Source organism: Oncorhynchus mykiss, chromosome 5 (genome assembly GCF_013265735.2).
Source record: "Oncorhynchus mykiss isolate Arlee chromosome 5, USDA_OmykA_1.1, whole genome shotgun sequence".
Lineage (NCBI taxonomy): Eukaryota > Metazoa > Chordata > Actinopteri > Salmoniformes > Salmonidae > Oncorhynchus > Oncorhynchus mykiss.
In genome coordinates this window covers 93,854,232-93,873,084 of record NC_048569.1, presented here as the reverse complement: position 1 = coordinate 93,873,084, position 18,853 = coordinate 93,854,232, and the positions used below count along the sequence as shown (strand labels likewise).

The 18,853-nt window shown below is 44.9% G+C and overlaps 1 protein-coding gene across 1 annotated transcript in view; it reads left to right on the top strand.

Annotated features, from left to right (window-relative positions):
• The window catches only part of atf6 (activating transcription factor 6), a 124,446-nt gene that overhangs the window by 61,164 nt on the left and 44,429 nt on the right, over positions 1–18,853 (top strand). The window contains exons 11-13 of the mRNA XM_036978881.1: positions 7,647–7,745; positions 9,044–9,146; positions 18,500–18,564. Of these exons, the coding sequence (XP_036834776.1) occupies positions 7,647–7,745; positions 9,044–9,146; positions 18,500–18,564 (267 nt within the window). The remainder of the gene's footprint in view (positions 1–7,646; positions 7,746–9,043; positions 9,147–18,499; positions 18,565–18,853) is intronic.

The window sequence follows — 18,853 nt, the reverse complement described above, 5'->3', positions numbered from 1 at the left end:
ACTGAAGTCAGCCTGCAGGTGCCCGGCCCGCCACAAGGAGTCGCTAGAGCTCGATGAGCCAAGTAAAGCCCCCCCCTAACCCCGGACGACGCTGGGCCAATTGTGCGCCGCCCTATGAGACTCCCGGTCACGGCCGGTAATGACACTGGGGATCGAACCCCAGGCTGAAGTGACGTCGCAACACTAAGCTGCAGTGCCTTAGAAAAACAGTCTATCTCAGTTCCGTGGACCAGGGCCAGAACGTGGGACGTTGTTGTCTTGTCTCTGAGATGGTTGGTTACCTGACACTAATTTTGTATATTTGTTGATCCCATGTTTAAAAACACTGTCTTAGAACAGATCAGACTCCATGTTCCACTGTAAGATGACCACGGTGGGTCTGGACTGGAGAGGTAGAGACTGGGTTGGGTTGACCAGGACTGGAGCGGTAGAGACTGGGTTGGGTTGACCTGGACTGGAGAGGCGGAGGTAGAGACTGGGTTGGGTTGACCTGGACTGGAGAGGCGGAGGTAGAGACTGGGTTGACCTGGACTGGAGAGGCGGAGATAGAGACTGGGTTGACCTGGACTGGAGAGGGTAGACACTGGGTTGGGTTGACCTGGACTGGAGAGGGGGAGGAAGATGCTGGGTTGGGTTGACCTGGACTGGAGAGGCGGAGGTAGACTCTGGGTTGGGTTGGCCTGGACTGGAGAGGGGGAGGTAGAGTCTGGGTTGGGTTGACCTGGACTGGAGAGGGGGAGGTAGAGTCTGGGTTGGGTTGACCTGGACTGGAGCGGGGGAGGTAGAGTCTGGGTTGGGTTGACCTGGACTGGAGAGGTAGAGACTGGGTTGGGTTGACCTGGACTGGAGAGGCGGTGGTAGAGTCTGGGTTGGGTTGACCTGGACTGGAGAGGGGGAGGTAGAGTCTGGGTTGGGTTGACCTGGACTGGAGAGGGAGAGGTAGAGGAAGAGGCTGGGTTGACCTGGACTGGAGAGGGGGAGGTAGAGGAAGAGGCTGGGTTGACCTGGACTGGAGAGGGGGAAGTAGAGGAAGAGGCTGGGTTGACCTGGACTGGAGAGGGGGAGGTAGATACTAGGTTAGGTTGACCTGGACTGGAGAGGGGCAGGTAGATACTAGGTTAGGTTGACCTGGACTAAAGAGGAGGGGGGGGGGGGGGGTAGAGATAGAGGCTGGGTTAGGTTGACCTGGACTGGAGAGGGGCAGGTAGATACTAGGTTAGGTTGACCTGGACTGGAGAGGGGCAGGTAGATACTAGGTTAGGTTGACCTGGACTAAAGAGGAGGGGGGGGGGGGGGGTAGAGATAGAGGCTGGGTTAGGTTGACCTGGACTGGAGAGGAGGAGGTAGAGGAAGAGGCTGGGTTAGGTTGACCTGGACATAGGAGGCAGTGCATTTACTAGTTAGGGTTTGTTGTACGGAAGGGTTATCGATATTTTTGGGAAACGCGACACCGGCCCTTGGGCCTCATTTGTAAATTACCTCAATAACATGCGGCTTTGATGTGTCCACACAGATCATAAAACATGACATAATACAGAACATTAATAGACAAGAACAGCTTGAGGACTGAACTACACAAATGTAATAAACAGGGCATTCGGAAAGTATTTCAGACCCCTTCACTTTTTCCACTTTTTATTACATTACCGACTTATTCTAAAATGGATTAAATAAATTGTCCTCATTCTACACACGATACCCCATAATGACAAAGCCAAAACAAGTTTTTAGAAATGTTTGCAAATGTATTTAAAAAATGTAAAACAGAAATACCGTATTTACATCAGTATTCAGACCCTTTGCTATGAGACTCAAAATTGAGCTCCGGTGCATCCTGTTTCCATTGATCATCCTTGAGATGTTTCTACAACTTAATTGGTCCACCTGTGGTAAATTCAATTGATTGGACATGATTTGGAAAGGCACACCTGTCTGTATAAGGTCCCACAGTTGACAGAGCATGTCTAGGGCTGTTATGTGACTGTATTACTGCCACACCGGAGGTCACAAGCACGGATTGCAGTCACATTCCACGTGACCGTTTAGTCACTGTAGGCTTCGCCAAGCTCTGATGCTGCTGATGGTCATTAGTAGCCTACCAAACCTGCTAAATGCCTGGTCCTCAGCACTCTATTGTCCCTCTAATCACTCAGACATCAATACAAATGTTATCGAAAATCTAATCAAACACCAAACACTTCATGAGCTCATGTTGCACACCATTTCTATAGGCTAAGCAATTGCGTGAGAAAACAGAGTGATGGCCTCTATTAAAAGGAGGAGAATCCCATCAGCTTTAATAGGCTAGGCTTACTATATTTATTTTGGCAGTGGTTAGAGCGTTGGGCAGGTAGCCTAGTGGTTAGAGCGTTGGGCAGGTTGCCTAGTGGTTAGAGCGATGGGCAGGTCGCCTAGTGGTTAGAGCGCTTGGTTGGGTTGTGTTACGGAGGACGCATTGCTTTCGACCTTCGTCTCTCCCGAGCCCGTACGGGAGTTGTAGCGATGAGACAAGATAGTAACTACTAACAATTGGATACCATGAAATTGGGGGGAGAAAGGGGTAATAAATAAATGAATAAACTTAATCTATGTAAACTTCTGACCCACTGGAATTGTGATACAGTGAATTATAAGTGAAATCATCTGTTTGTAAACAATTGTTGGAAGAATTACTTGTGTCACGCACAATGTAGATGTCCTAACCGACTTGCCAAAACTATAGTTTGTTAACAAGAAGTGTGTGGAGTGGTTGACAAATTAGTTTTAATGACTCCAACCTAAGTGTATGTAAACTTCCGACTTCAACTGTATGTAAAGACAAGATTAAATCAGGGATTGTCTCATGGGTGTCAATATTAGCCTATCACTTGTGAATTATATATCATTACTGGTGAACGATGCCCAGCTTGCGTGCAATAAGGCAAGAAGCACATTAAACCGCTTTAAATCTTGTCTGCTAAATGAACTAGTATAGCCCGCAGCCATTTGGCTTAGCCAGATCAGGGCCTAACATTAGGACATCTCAGAGTATTCTGTTCTTCTGAAATAAATTTTCTTCATATCATGTTTCTTTAGACCTGTCTAAAATAAATAATGGATTAGAGAGAGAGAGAAAGACAGAGAGAGAGACCTAAAAGTGAGAGAGAGAGACCTAGAGAAAGAAGAGGTTCTCATCTAGATTAAATGACAGAGGCTGAATGTTGTCTAGATAGAGACATACATAGCTGACATGTGTGACCCAGCCGGTCTCTCTTGAGAATGCCTACATATTGTGGCACCACTTCTGTCACTGTCAACCTGCTCTGCACAAGGCCTACATGGTTCAAACTTGGCATCACAGCTATTTGGCTTAGTCAGATCTCAGAGTATACTATTCTGTTCTTCTGAAATACATTTTCTTCATATCATGTTTCTTTAGACCTAAAATAAATAATGGATTTATTGTGAAGGCGTTGGCTTTATTACGTGGATTTTGTTCAACTTTTTAAAAATGTTCCGAAGTTCTGCGCCAGTGTCTTGTAGGCTGCGTGGAAGCCAGGAGACGCTAAATGTGTTTATGTTAATTAACGGTCAATTACCGGGAGACCGGCAGTTATCTGCTTGACAATCACCGGCTGCCGTAATGTCATGACCGCCACAGCCCTAGTGAGCATACACAGCCCTAGTGAGCATACACAGCCCTAGTGAGCATACACAGCCCTAGTGAGCATACACAGCCCTAGTGAGCATACACAGCCCTAGTGAGCATACACAGCCCTAGTGAGCATACACAGCCCTAGTGAGCATACACAGCCCTAGTGAGCATACACAGCCCTATGCATGTCGGAGCAAAAACCAACCCATGAGGTCGAAGGAATTGTCCGTAGAGCTCCGAGACAGGATTGTGTCGAGGCACAGATCTGGGTACCAAAAAAAAAAAAATGTCCTGGTCTTGTCTCATCGCTGCAACTGCCGTACGGACTCAGGAGAGGCGAAGGTCGAGAGCCGTGCGTCCTCCGAAACGTGTCACCTCGCACTGCCACCCGGTCATCCACAAGAATCGCTAGTGCGCGATGGGACAAGGGCATCCCTGCCGGCCAAACCCTCCCCTAACCCAGACGACGCTGGGCCAAGTGTGTGCCGCCCCATGGGTCTCCCGGTCGCGATAGAGCCTGGACTCGAACCCAGAATCTCTAATGGCACAGTTAACATGCAGTGCCTTAGACCACTGCGCCACTTGGAGAGGAGAACCATCTCTGCAGCTCTCCACCAAGCAGTCCTTTATGGTAAGAGTAGATTCACAGACATGTTGTTTCTCATCTTACTGCAGTCCGATTTCATCACATCAAGCTCTCTGGGAGAATTGAGAACTGTTTTTTCATGTCCTGGACCTCTGGTCAGATCGTACATTATTTGACTTGTTGTATCCACCAATATCTGAACAAAGCTCTTAAAACTATTCTCCTGCTGTTGTAACAACTCCTTGTAGAGTCATTTTTGTTGGTTTTTAAAATATATTTTACTCTGCAGCTTTAGGGGGTGGTGGTAGCAGAGTCGGCTAAAGTTGGTAGCTATACCGCGCAGTTCCAGCCAGGTCCGGTTGCAGGGAAACAACAACAGGCACCAGGGAATACAGCCACAATTAGCACGAGACGCCACCTCCGTGGTCCACAAGGGCTATCCGTGTTCAAGCTGTTTGTGGAAACCCCTGCTAGCTGAATAGCTAGGCTAGTAGCTAGCTGAATAGCTAGGCTAGTAGCTAGCTGAATAGCTAGGCTAGTAGCTAGCTGAATAGCTAGGCAAGTAGCTAGCTGAATAGCTAGGCTAGTAGCTAGCTGAATAGCTAGGCTAGTAGCTAGCTGAATAGCTAGGCTAGTAGTACAGCAAACAACTTCAGACTGTTTTTGTCTCGCAGGGACAGATACAGTGTTAAATAATAGTTAAAGAAAAACTAACAGGTCTGTGAGAGCCGGGAATTCTTACTGGTTGGTAGGTGATCAAATAGTTATGTCATGCAATAAAATGCAAATTAATTACTTAAAAATCATACAATGTGATTTTCTGGATTTTTGTTTTAGATTCCGTCTCTCACAGTTGAAATGTACTTATGATTAAAAAAAATTACAGACCTCTACATGCTTTGTAAGTAGGGAAACCTTCAAAATCGGCAGTGTATCAAAATACTTGTTCTCCCCACTGTAGGAGTGCTCACAGTAACTGAGGCTAGGCCACATCGCGCGATCCAAAATCAAAAAGTACATAAACCGAACTTTACGAGAAAACACTGTCACAACGTTACAATAATAAACCGAGGTCTCTCGTTCAGCATACGTCACGCTCTGATGACGTGAGGTTGGTCGTGCCTCCCGCTAGCCCTCTGTTTGAAAATGTAATTTTTCTGCACAGCTTTCATAGCCTCTCGTTGCCTTCTTATTAAAATTCTGGGTCGTAGTATCTGAGCCGATGCGTGAGGCAGGTCACGTTTCACACAAACCATTTCTTCTTCCTGTGGTATCACGTCTCTCCCAAAGCATCTGTGCCCAATACGCTGGCCTGCCTCCCTTCCTGCCTCCCCCCTCCCCCTCTCTCTCCATCCCTGCCTCCCCCCTCCCTCGCTCTCTCCATCCCTGCCTCCCTTCCTGCCTCCCTCCCTCCATCCCTCCCTCTCTCTCTCCATCCCTGCCTTCCCCCTCCCTCGCTCTCTCCATCCCTGCCTCCCTCCCTCCATCCCTGCCTCTTTCTCTCCATCCCAGCCTCCCCCCTCCCTCGCTCTCTCCAGCCCTGCCTCCCTCCCTCCATCCCTGCCTCTTTCTCTCCATCCCAGCCTCCCCCTGCCTGCCTGCCTGCCTCCATCCCTGCCTCCCTCCCTCCATCCCTGCCTCTTTCTCTCCATCCCAGCCCCCCCCTGCCTGCCTGCCTCCATCCCTGCCTCCCTCCCTCCATCCCTGCCTCTTTCTCTCCATCCCAGCCTCTTTCTCTCCATCCCAGCCTCCCCCCCTGCCTGCCTACCTTCCTCCCTCCATCCCTGCCTCCCTCCCTCCATCCCTGCCTCTTTCTCTCCATCCCTGCCTCCCCCCTCCCTCGCTCTCTCCATCCCTGCCTCCCTTCCTGCCTCCCTCCCTCCATCCCTCCCTCTCTCTCTCCATCCCTGCCTTCCCCCTCCCTCGCTCTCTCCATCCCTGCCTCCCTTCCTGCCTCCCTCCCTCCATCCCTGCCTCTTTCTCTCCATCCCAGCCTCCCCCCTCCCTCGCTCTCTCCAGCCCTGCCTCCCTCCCTCCATCCCTGCCTCTTTCTCTCCATCCCAGCCTCCCCCTGCCTGCCTGCCTGCCTCCATCCCTGCCTCCCTCCCTCCATCCCTGCCTCTTTCTCTCCATCCCAGCCCCCCCCTGCCTGCCTGCCTCCATCCCTGCCTCCCTCCCTCCATCCCTGCCTCTTTCTCTCCATCCCAGCCTCTTTCTCTCCATCCCAGCCTCCCCCCCTGCCTGCCTACCTTCCTCCCTCCATCCCTGCCTCCCTCCCTCCATCCCTGCCTCTTTCTCTCCATCCCAGCCTCCCCCTCTGCCTGCCTACCTCCCTCCCTCCATCCCTCCCTCCCTCCCTCCATCCATCCCTGCCTCCCTCCCTCCATCCCAGCCTCTCTCCCTCCATCCCAGCCTCCATCCCTGCCTCTTTCTCTCCATCCCAGCCTCCCCCCCTGCCTGCCTGCCTGCCTCTCTCTCCCTCCATCCCTGCCTCCCTCCCTCCATCCCTGCCTACCTCCCTCCCTCCATCCCTGCCTCCCTCCCTCCATCCCTGCCTACCTCCCTCCCTCCATCCCTGCCTCCCTCCCTCCATCCCAGCCTCTCTCCCTCCATCCCTCCCTCCATCCCTGCCTCTTTCTCTCCATCCCAGCCTCCCCCCCTGCCTGCCTGCCTGCCTCCATCCCTGCCTCTCTCCCTCCCTCCCGGTGTTATGTAAGTTTTCTTTATCTTGGTTGTGATATTCTGTGAGTGTTTAGTCTGGCCCCCGTTACATTTCCATTATTTAGGCTCAGCCCCCTCGCCGTATTTCAACTCGCGAGTCGTCGAGTTTGCACTTTTCCCTCGTCTTTTCTCTGTGCCAGAGCTCGGTGTCAGCAGAAGCTCGTCTCAGAGTTCTGTCATTGTCAGCCTGATCCCCAAGGTATCCCTGATATTCCCCAGCCTGTGACAGACGGTGGACACATTGTATTGAACAGATCAGCACTTCCTGGATGGTACGACTCATCATTTTAAAGTCCTCAGATGTAAACGCACGCCCACTGCCAGCTCTGCACGTGTTACTGTTTCACAGCCTCGTTTTGGCATTCCGTACGTGCAGATATCATTTAACATGGGATTAATGACCTCCATGTTGAAGAGTTGAGAGTGTCATTTGGACTCTTAGCTACACTACTCTGTGGGTAGTCTCAGGGCTCCGCGTGGCCTTGGTAGGCAGAGGCAGTGCCATCTTGGTTCCAGTCACTACCTCACAGTGGGGAATCTCTCGCCTGTATCCAAGAATAGTTTGTTTTTTGCCACCAAAGTAAAATAAATCTGAACTTTTCTCTCATTGTTCTCCCTCTCTGTCTGTGTCTCCCTCCCCGACTGTGTCTCTCTCCCTGTCTCTCTCTGTATCCCTCCGTCCGTCCGTCCGTCTGTCTGTCTTAGTTCGGAGGACAAGGCTTTGATGGTGGTGAAGAAGGATCCTCTGTTCTTCGGACCTCCTCCTCCCTGTCTGCCGCCTGTCAACAGGACCAAATGCCTCAGGTCAGTTCTACACGCTGTTACACTCTGCCCTAGGGTTACACTCTGTTACACTCTGCCCTAGGGTTACACTCTGTTTCACTCTGCCCTAGAGTTACACATCTGTTTCACTCTGCCCTAGAGTTACACTCTGCCCTAGGGTTACACTCTGTTTCACTCTGCCCTAGGGTTACACTGTGCCCTAGGGTTACACGCTGTTTCACTCTGCCCTAGGGTTACACTCTGCCCTAGGGTTACACGCTGTTTCACTCTGCCCTAGGGTTACACTCTGCCCTAGGGTTACACTCTGCCCTAGGGTTACACTCTGCTCTAGGGTTACACTCTGCCCTAGGGTTACACTCTGTTTCACTCTGCCCTAGGGTTACACTCTGCCCTAGGGTTACACGCTGTTTCACTCTGCCCTAGGGTTACACTCTGCCCTAGGGTTACACTCTGCCCTAGGGTTACACGCTGTTTCACTCTGCCCTAGGGTTACACTCTGTTTCACTCTGCCCTAGGGTTACACTCTGTTTCACTCTGCCCTAGGGTTACACGCTGTTTCACTCTGTCCTAGGGTTACACGCTGTTTCACTCTGCCCTAGGGTTACACTCTGCCCTAGGGGCAACTTTTACGAAAGTTTCCAGAAATTTGCAACCCTACTTAGTCCCATCTCTAGTTCCTCCACATTGGGCCATAAGACTATGTACGCCTTTTGAAATAACGACATCTAAACCACAAGATTTTATTAAAGCAATGCCCATATCTGATTCAGGTGAATTCATATCTTTCCTGGGTCTTTTTCAATAGTTAGATGGAAACCATCTAAGGCTCCGTTTACGAGCGTTCAGAACATATCGGTTCTGGAGGTTCAGCATGTGGACTCCATGTGGACTCTCTTCAATTCACTGCAGCAAATTGGCTCCCAAGCTTTATGGAACCATGAATCACACCTAGTGTTTCTTTACGTGTCATAAAGATATGCTTTCATCCTGAATCCATTTAGTTGGGTTTTAATTATTGTCTTATTGTTGGCTTTAATTTGAGAGAGAGTTTTATAAATGTAAAGTGTTGTTGTTATTATTATTATTATTAGTAGTAGTAGTAGTAGTATCTCAAAGTGCTACAGTGGCTGAATTAAAATCAAATCCAAGATGTAGACAGAGTAAGGACACAACTTTATAGGCTTTAGATGGAGAAACCTATCACAGCAAAGCAGAGAGGGGGGGGGGGGGGGGGCAGCCAACCAGATCTCTCCCAGTCTACGGAGTGCACACGTATGTGGAAATGTCTAAGTGACTTGACTCAGTGATTTGGTTGACAGGTTGAACCATGAGCTGCGAGGCTGGGTCCATCGACATGAGGTGGAGCGGACCAAGACCAGACGCATGAGCAACAGCCAGCACCGGGCAAACAGGACTATCCCTGTACGCACAGTACTGATGCATCTAGTAAAGCAGCACCCTACGCACACGCACTCACACACTCACACTGACACACGCACACACACACACACACACACACTCACACATATAATAAACTAAGATTTTCAAACTGTACAATAACCGATCTGTAATGTTACTCCAGTTGAATAACCGATCTGTTATGTTACTCCAGTTTAATAACCCATCTGTTATGTTACTACAGTTTAATAACCCATCTGTTATGTTACTCCAGTTTAATAACCCATCTGTTATGTTACTACAGTTTAATAACCCATCTGTTATGTTACGACAGTTTAATAACCCATCTGTTATGTTACTACAGTTTAATAACCCATCTGTTATGTTACTACAGTTTAATAACCCATCTGTTATGTTACGACAGTTTAATAACCCATCTGTTATGTTACTCCAGTTTAATAACCCATCTGTTATGTTACTCCAGTTTAATAACCCATCTGTTATGTTACTACAGTTTAATAACCCATCTGTAATGTTACTCCAGTTTAATAACCCATCTGTTATGTTACGACAGTTTAATAACCCATCTGTTATGTTACTACAGTTTAATAACCCATCTGTTATGTTACGACAGTTTAATAACCCATCTGTTATGTTACGACAGTTTAATAACCCATCTGTTATGTTACTCCAGTTGAATAACCCATCTGTTATGTTACGACAGTTTAATAACCCATCTGTTATGTTACGACAGTTTAATAACCCATCTGTTATGTTACGACAGTTTAATAACCCATCTGTTATGTTACTACAGTTTAATAACCCATCTGTTATGTTACTACAGTTTAATAACCCATCTGTTATGTTACTACAGTTTAATAACCCATCTGTAATGTTACTCCAGTTTAATAACCCATCTGTAATGTTACTCCAGTTTAATAACCCATCTGTAATGTTACTCCAGTTTAATAACCCATCTGTTATGTTACGACAGTTTAATAACCCATCTGTTATGATACTCCAGCTTAATAACCCATCTGTTATGTTACGACAGTTTAATAACCCATCTGTTATGTTACGACAGTTTAATAACCCATCTGTTATGTTACTACAGTTTAATAACCCATCTGTTATGTTACGACAGTTTAATAACCCATCTGTTATGTTACGACAGTTTAATAACCCATCTGTTATGTTACGACAGTTTAATAACCCATCTGTTATGTTACGACAGTTTAATAACCCATCTGTTATGTTACGACAGTTTAATAACCCATCTGTTATGTTACGACAGTTTAATAACCCATCTGTAATGTTACTCCAGTTGAATAACCGATCTGTAATGTTACTCCAGTTTAATAACCCATCTGTTATGTTACTCCAGTTTAATAACCCATCTGTTATGTTACTACAGTTTAATAACCCATCTGTTATGTTACGACAGTTTAATAACCCATCTGTTATGTTACTACAGTTTAATAACCCATCTGTTATGTTAGTCCAGTTTAATAACCCATCTGTTATGTTACTCCAGTTTAATAACCCATCTGTTATGTTACGACAGTTTAATAACCCATCTGTTATGTTACGACAGTTTAATAACCCATCTGTTATGTTACGACAGTTTAATAACCCATCTGTTATGTTACTCCAGTTGAATAACCCATCTGTTATGTTACGACAGTTTAATAACCCATCTGTTATGTTACTACAGTTGAATAACCCATCTGTTATGTTACTCCAGTTGAATAACCCATCTGTTATGTTACGACAGTTTAATAACCCATCTGTTATGTTACTCCAGTTTAATAACCCATCTGTTATGTTACTCCAGTTGAATAACCGATCTGTTATGTTACGACAGTTTAATAACCCATCTGTTATGTTACGACAGTTTAATAACCCATCTGTTATGTTACTCCAGTTTAATAACCCATTTGTTATGTTACTCCAGTTTAATAACCCATCTGTTATGTTACGACAGTTTAATAACCCATCTGTTATCTTACTCCAGTTGAATAACCCATCTGTTATGTTACTCCAGTTTAATAACCCATCTGTTATGTTACGACAGTTTAATAACCCATCTGTTATGTTACGACAGTTTAATAACCCATCTGTTATGTTACGACAGTTTAATAACCCATCTGTTATGTTACGACAGTTTAATAACCGATCTGTAATGTTACTCCAGTTGAATAACCGATCTGTTATGTTACTCCAGTTTAATAACCCATCTGTTATGTTACTACAGTTTAATAACCCATCTGTTATGTTACTCCAGTTTAATAACCCATTTGTTATGTTACTCCAGTTTAATAACCCATTTGTTATGTTACGACAGTTTAATAACCCATCTGTTATGTTACTACAGTTTAATAACCCATCTGTTATGTTACTACAGTTTAATAACCCATCTGTTATGTTACTACAGTTTAATAACCCATCTGTTATGTTACTCCAGTTTAATAACCCATCTGTTATGTTACGACAGTTTAATAACCCATCTGTTATGTTACGACAGTTTAATAACCCATCTGTTATGTTACGACAGTTTAATAACCCATCTGTTATGTTACGACAGTTTAATAACCCATCTGTTATGTTACTACAGTTGAATAACCCATCTGTTATGTTACGACAGTTTAATAACCCATCTGTTATGTTACGACAGTTTAATAACCCATCTGTTATGTTACTCCAGTTTAATAACCCATCTGTTATGTTACTCCAGTTGAATAACCGATCTGTTATGTTACGACAGTTTAATAACCCATCTGTTATGTTACGACAGTTTAATAACCCATCTGTTATGTTACTCCAGTTTAATAACCCATTTGTTATGTTACTCCAGTTTAATAACCCATCTGTTATGTTACGACAGTTGAATAACCCATCTGTTATCTTACTCCAGTTGAATAACCCATCTGTTATGTTACGACAGTTTAATAACCCATCTGTTATGTTACGACAGTTTAATAACCCATCTGTTATGATACTCCAGCTTAATAACCCATCTGTTATGATACTCCAGCTTAATAACCCATCTGTTATGATACTCCAGTTTAATAACCCATCTGTTATGTTACGACAGTTTAATAACCCATCTGTTATGTTACGACAGTTTAATAACCCATCTGTTATGTTACGACAGTTTAATAACCCATCTGTTATGTTACGACAGTTTAATAACCCATCTGTTATGTTACTCCAGTTTAATAACCCATCTGTTATGTTACGACAGTTTAATAACCCATCTGTTATGTTACGACAGTTTAATAACCCATCTGTTATGTTACGACAGTTTAATAACCCATCTGTTATGTTACGACAGTTTAATAACCCATCTGTTATGTTACGACAGTTTAATAACCCATCTGTTATGTAACTCCAGTTTAATAACCCATCTGTTACGTTACGACAGTTTAATAACCCATCTGTTACGTTACGACAGTTTAATAACCCATCTGTTACGTTACGACAGTTTAATAACCCATCTGTAATGTTACGACAGTTTAATAACCCATCTGTAATGTTACGACAGTTTAATAACCCATCTATTATGTTACGACAGTTTAATAACCCATCTGTTATGTTACTCCGGTTTAATAACCCATCTGTAATGTTACTCCGATTTAATAACCCATCTGTTATGTTACTCCAGTTTAATAACCCATCTGTAATGTTACTCCAGTTTAATAACCCATCTGTAATGTTACTCCAGTTTAATAACCCATCTGTAATGTTACTCCGGTTTAATAACCCATCTGTAATGTTACTCCAGTTTAATAACCCATCTGTAATGTTACTCCAGTTTAATAACCCATCTGTAATGTTACTCCGGTTTAATAACCCATCTGTAATGTTACTCCGGTTTAATAACCCATCTGTAATGTTACTCCAGCTTAATAACCCATCTGTAATGTTACTCTGGTTTAATAACCCATCTGTAATGTTACTCCAGCTTAATAACCCATCTGTAATGTTACTCCAGCTTAATAACCCATCTGTAATGTTACTCCGGTTTAATAACCCATCTGTAATGTTACTCCAGCTTAATAACCCATCTGTTATGTTACTCCAGTTTAATAACCCATCTGTTATGTTACTCCAGTTTAATAACCCATCTGTTATGTTACGACAGTTCATGCTTTAAATTCTTAGGTCTTTTGGATCTCTCCTCTACCCTGCCACACTCTCTGCCTCTCCTCCTCCCCTCTCCATCTCTTCCTCCCCTCTCCTCCTCCCCTCTCCCTCTCTCTTCATGGGAATGAACCTAATCCAGCAGTCTTGGGAAAGTAAACACAACTGTTAGAGGAAGGATTTTAGTAATCACTTTCACCTCTGCTCTCTCTCCCTCTTTGTTTAGAAGAATGAACAAAGCCCTCATCTAAACAGTCTTATGTCTGCTGATGACGGGTGGATGTGTTATCCCATGACAGTCCAATACTCCAGTTCCCACTCTCTCCAGTCCACACAGGCACTGTGTCAGAGAAGATGGAGATATATTTTCCCAGGACCCCTATAGACTTCTTGGGTTCTTGTGATTCCAACATGTTGAAGGATTCCAATACAGAACAGCACCACTCTACACCGTGTTTTTAGGAGTGGGCACGTCCACTACTCAGTGTTTGTTTATTGGACAGATGTAGAGGTGGAAAGATTGAGGACAGTTTGTTTGTTTATTGGACAGGACATTAGTAGACTATCATGATTCAGTTTCAAGAAAGGATTTGTACTTGTGTTAATGTTCTGTGAAGCTGGGAGGTTAGCTAATTGAAGTAATATTGATAGTTTGTAAATGTGAAGCTAGGAGGTTAGCTAATTGAAGTTATATTGATAGTTTGTAATGTGAAGCTAGGAGGTTAGCTAATTGAAGTAATATTAATAGTTTGTAATGTGAAGCTAGGAGTTAGCTAATTGAAGTAATATTGATAGTTTGTAATGTGAAGCTAGGAGGTTAGCTAATTGAAGTAATATTGATAGTTTGTAAATGTGAAGCTAGGAGGTTAGCTAATTGAAGTAATATTAATAGTTTGTAATGTGAAGCTAGGAGGTTAGCTAATTGAAGTAATATTGATAGTTTGTAATGTGAAGCTAGGAGGTTAGCTAATTGAAGTAATATTGATAGTTTGTAATGTGAAGCTAGGAGGTTAGCTAATTGAAGTAATATTGATAGTTTGTAATGTGAAGCTAGGAGGTTAGCTAATTGAAGTAATATTGATAGTTTGTAATGTGAAGCTAGGAGGTTAGCTAATTGAAGTAATATTGATAGTTTGTAATGTGAAGCTAGGAGGTTAGCTAATTGAAGTAATATTGATAGTTTGTAAATGTGAAGCTAGGCGGTTAGCTAATTGAAGTAATATTGATAGTTTGTAATGAGAAGCAGGTCAAGTTAACAGTTCAGCAGGAAACCTGTGGCTTAGTTAAGTCAGAATGACTGAGTGAGTTTCTACTGAAAGGAAACAGTTGAGTTGTTCAGCAATGAGCTGCACCTCTGTTTTCCCTGTATTTCCCATACACAGCCCCCTGAAACATGACACACCCCTGTTTCCCCTGTATTTACCATACACAGCCCCCTGAAACATGACACACCCCTGTTTCCCCATACACAGCCCCCTAAAACATGACACACCCCTGTATTTACCATACACAGCCCCCTGAAACATGACACACCCCTGTATTTCCCATACACAGCCCCCTGAAACATGACACACCCCTGTATTTCCCATACACAGCCCCCTGAAACATGACACACCCCTGTATTTACCATACACAGCCCCCTGAAACATGACACACCCCTGTATTTCCCATACACAGCCCCCTGAAACATGACACACCCCTGTATTTACAATACACAGCCCCCTGAAACATGACACACCCCTGTATTTACCATACACAGCCCCCTGAAACATGACACACCCCTGTATTTACCATACACAGCCCCCTGAAACATGACACACCCCTGTATTTCCCATACACAGCCCCCTGAAACATGACACACCCCTGTATTTCCCATACACAGCCCCCTGAAACATGACACACCCCTGTATTTACCATACACAGCCCCCTGAAACATGACACACCCCTGTATTTCCCATACACAGCCCCCTGAAACATGACACACCCCTGTATTTACAATACACAGCCCCCTGAAACATGACACACCCCTGTATTTACAATACACAGCCCCCTGAAACATGACACACCCCTGTATTTACCATACACAGCCCCCTGAAACATGACACACCCCTGTTTCCCCTGTATTTACCATACACAGCCCCCTGAAACATGACACACCCCTGTTTCCCCTGTATTTCCCATACACAGCCCCCTGAAACATGACACACCCCTGTTTCCCCTGTATTTCCCATACACAGCCCCCTGAAACATGACACACCCCTGTATTTCCCATACACAGCCCCCTGAAACATGACACACCCCTGTTTTCCCATACACAGCCCCCTGAAACATGACACACCCCTGTTTTCCCATACACAGCCCCCTGAAACATGACACACCCCTGTATTTACCATACATAGCCCACTGAAACATGACACACTCCTGTTTTCCCATACACAGCCCCCTGAAACTTGACACACCCCTGTTTCCCCTGTATTTACCATACACAGCCCCCTGAAACATGACACACCCCTGTTTTCCCATACACAGCCCCCTGAAACATGACACACCCCTGTATTTCCCATACACAGCCCCCTGAAACATGACTCACCCCTGTTTTCCCATACACAGCCCCCTGAAACATGACACACCCCTGTTTTCCCATACACAGCCCCCTGAAACATGACACACCCCTGTATTTACCATACACAGCCCCCTGAAACATGACACACCCCTGTTTTCCCATACACAGCCCCCTGAAACATGACACACCCCTGTTTTCCCATACACAGCCCCCTGAAACATGACACACCCCTGTTTTCCCATACACAGCCCCCTGAAACATGACACACCCCTGTATTTACCATACATAGCCCCCTGAAACATGACACACCCCTGTATTTCCCATACACAGCCCCCTGAAACATGACACACCCCTGTTTTCCCATACACAGCCCCCTGACCCACCATGACTACTTGGAAAGGTCTTAGCAGCCCAGTTGAATCGAAACAACATAAGCATTGTTGGTTTAATTTCTACTCATTCAAATAAATGATCCTACAGACATGTCTGTTTTTAGTTTTGAGTCATTTGTTTGGGAGGTATTCACAGCTAGCTGTTTCCCTAAGGCCTTGGTTTTAAGGTTTTAATGAGAACCATCCATTAAGCCAAGCCCAGGAGGGCCCAGCTATGCTCCCACAAGAAAAACACTTGAGTTATGCCTGGAGTGATGTCATTTGTCTGGGGGAAACTGTGCGGCTGGCATGGCCCCTGAGGTAGAGGTGGTCAGTGACTTGGGCTGTGTTTACACAGGAAGCCCGATTCTGATCTTTTGCCCAATTATTGGCAAAAGATGTGATCTGATTTGTCAAAAGACCAATTAGTGGCAAAAAAAAATCTGAATTGGGCTGCCTGTGTAAACACAGCCTTGGTGATGTGACGTCTTCCTGAAATGGATAGAGTGTCACCCAGCTCTCTGCTGGGTAAAAAGAGTCCAGGGAGCTTGTCATTGTCTGTGTGGGATGAAAACACATACACACCTGGACATATACTGTACCAACATACATACACACCTGGACATATACTGTACCAACATACATACACACCTGGACATATACTGTACCAACATACATACACACCTGGACATATACTATACTGTACCAACATACATACACACCTGGACATATACTATACTGTACCAACATACATACACACCTGGACATATACTATACTGTACCAACATACATACACACCTGGACATATACTGTACCAACATACATACACACCTGGACATATACTGTACCAACATACATACACACCTGGACATATACTGTACCAACATACATACACACCTGGACATATACTATACTGTACCAACATACATACACACCTGGACATATACTATACTGTACCAACATACATACACACCTGGACATATACTGTACCAACATACTATACTGTACCAACATACATACACACCTGGACATATACTGTACCAACATACATACACACCTGGACATGTACTGTACCAACATACTATACTGTACCAACATACATACACACCTGGACATATACTGTACCAACATACTATACTGTACCAACATACATACACACCTGGACATATACTGTACCAACATACATACACACCTGGACATATACTATACTGTACCAACATACATACACACCTGGACATATACTGTACCAACATACATACACACCTGGACATGTACTGTACCAACAGACATACACGCCTGGACATATACTGTACCAACATACATACACACCTGGACATATACTATACTGTACCAACATACATACACACCTGGACATATACTGTACCAACATACATACACACCTGGACATATACTGTACCAACATACATACACACCTGGACATGTACTGTACCAACATACATACACACCTGGACATATACTGTACCAACATACATACACACCTGGACATATACTGTACCAACATACATACACACCTGGACTATACTGTACCAACATACTGAACTGTACCAACATACACAGCCAACAAATTTATCTCCAGTAGTTTTCACTTCTTCATTAAAATGTTCTAACCACTAACTAACTCTGTCTCTCTCTCTCTCTCTCTCTGTCTCTCTCTCCTCTGTCTCTCTCCTCTCTCTCCTCTGTCTCCTTCTCTCTCCTCTGTCTCTCCTCTGTCTCTCTCCTCTGTCTCCTTCTCTCTCCTCTCTCTCTCTCCTCTGTCTCCTTCTCTCTCCTCTGTCTCCTTCTCTCTCCTCTGTCTCCTTCTCTCTCCTCTCTCGCTCTCTCTCCTCTCTCTCTCTCCTCTGTCTCCTTCTCTCTCTCTCCTCGGTCTCCTCTCTCTCTCCTCTGTCTCCTTCTCTCTCTCTCCTCTGTCTCCTTCTCTCTCCTCTCTCTCTCTCTCTCTCCTCTCTCTCCTCTGTCTCCTTCTCTCTCTCTCTCCTCTGTCTCCTTCTCTCTCCTGTCTTTCTCCTCGCTCTCTCTCTCCTTCTCTCTCCTCTGTCTTTCTCCTCTGTCTCTCTCCTCTCTCTCCTCTGTCTTTCTCCTCTGTCTCTCTCCTCTCTCTCCTCTGTCTCCTTCTCTCTCCTCTGTCTTTCTCCTCTCTCTCCTCTGTCTCCTTCTCTCTCCTCTGTCTTTCTCCTCTCTCTCTCTCTCCTTCTCTCTCTTCTCTCTCGGTCTCCTCTGTCTTTGTCTCTCTCTTCTCTCTCTCTCTGTCTCTCCTCTGTCTCTTTCTCTCCATACAGAAAGAGGATAAGAAGGCTGAGGTGTCCCAGGTCCTAACAGTCCAGTACACTGACTCCACAGAGAAGTGAGTTGAGGAGTGTGTATATATAAAAAATATATATGATTTCTAGATGTATGTCATGTTTACCTTATTCCAGTGTTTAGACCGTCAGTCTGCCTGGGAGTATCTATCTGATGTCTTTACTACATCAGTCTGCCTGGGAGTATCTATCAGATGTCTTTACTACATCAGTCTGCCTGGGAGTATCTATCAGATGTCTTTACTGTGTCAGTCTGCCTGGGAGTATCTATCAGATGTCTTTACTGTGTCAGTCTGCCTGGGAGTATCTATCAGATGTCTTTACTGTGTCAGT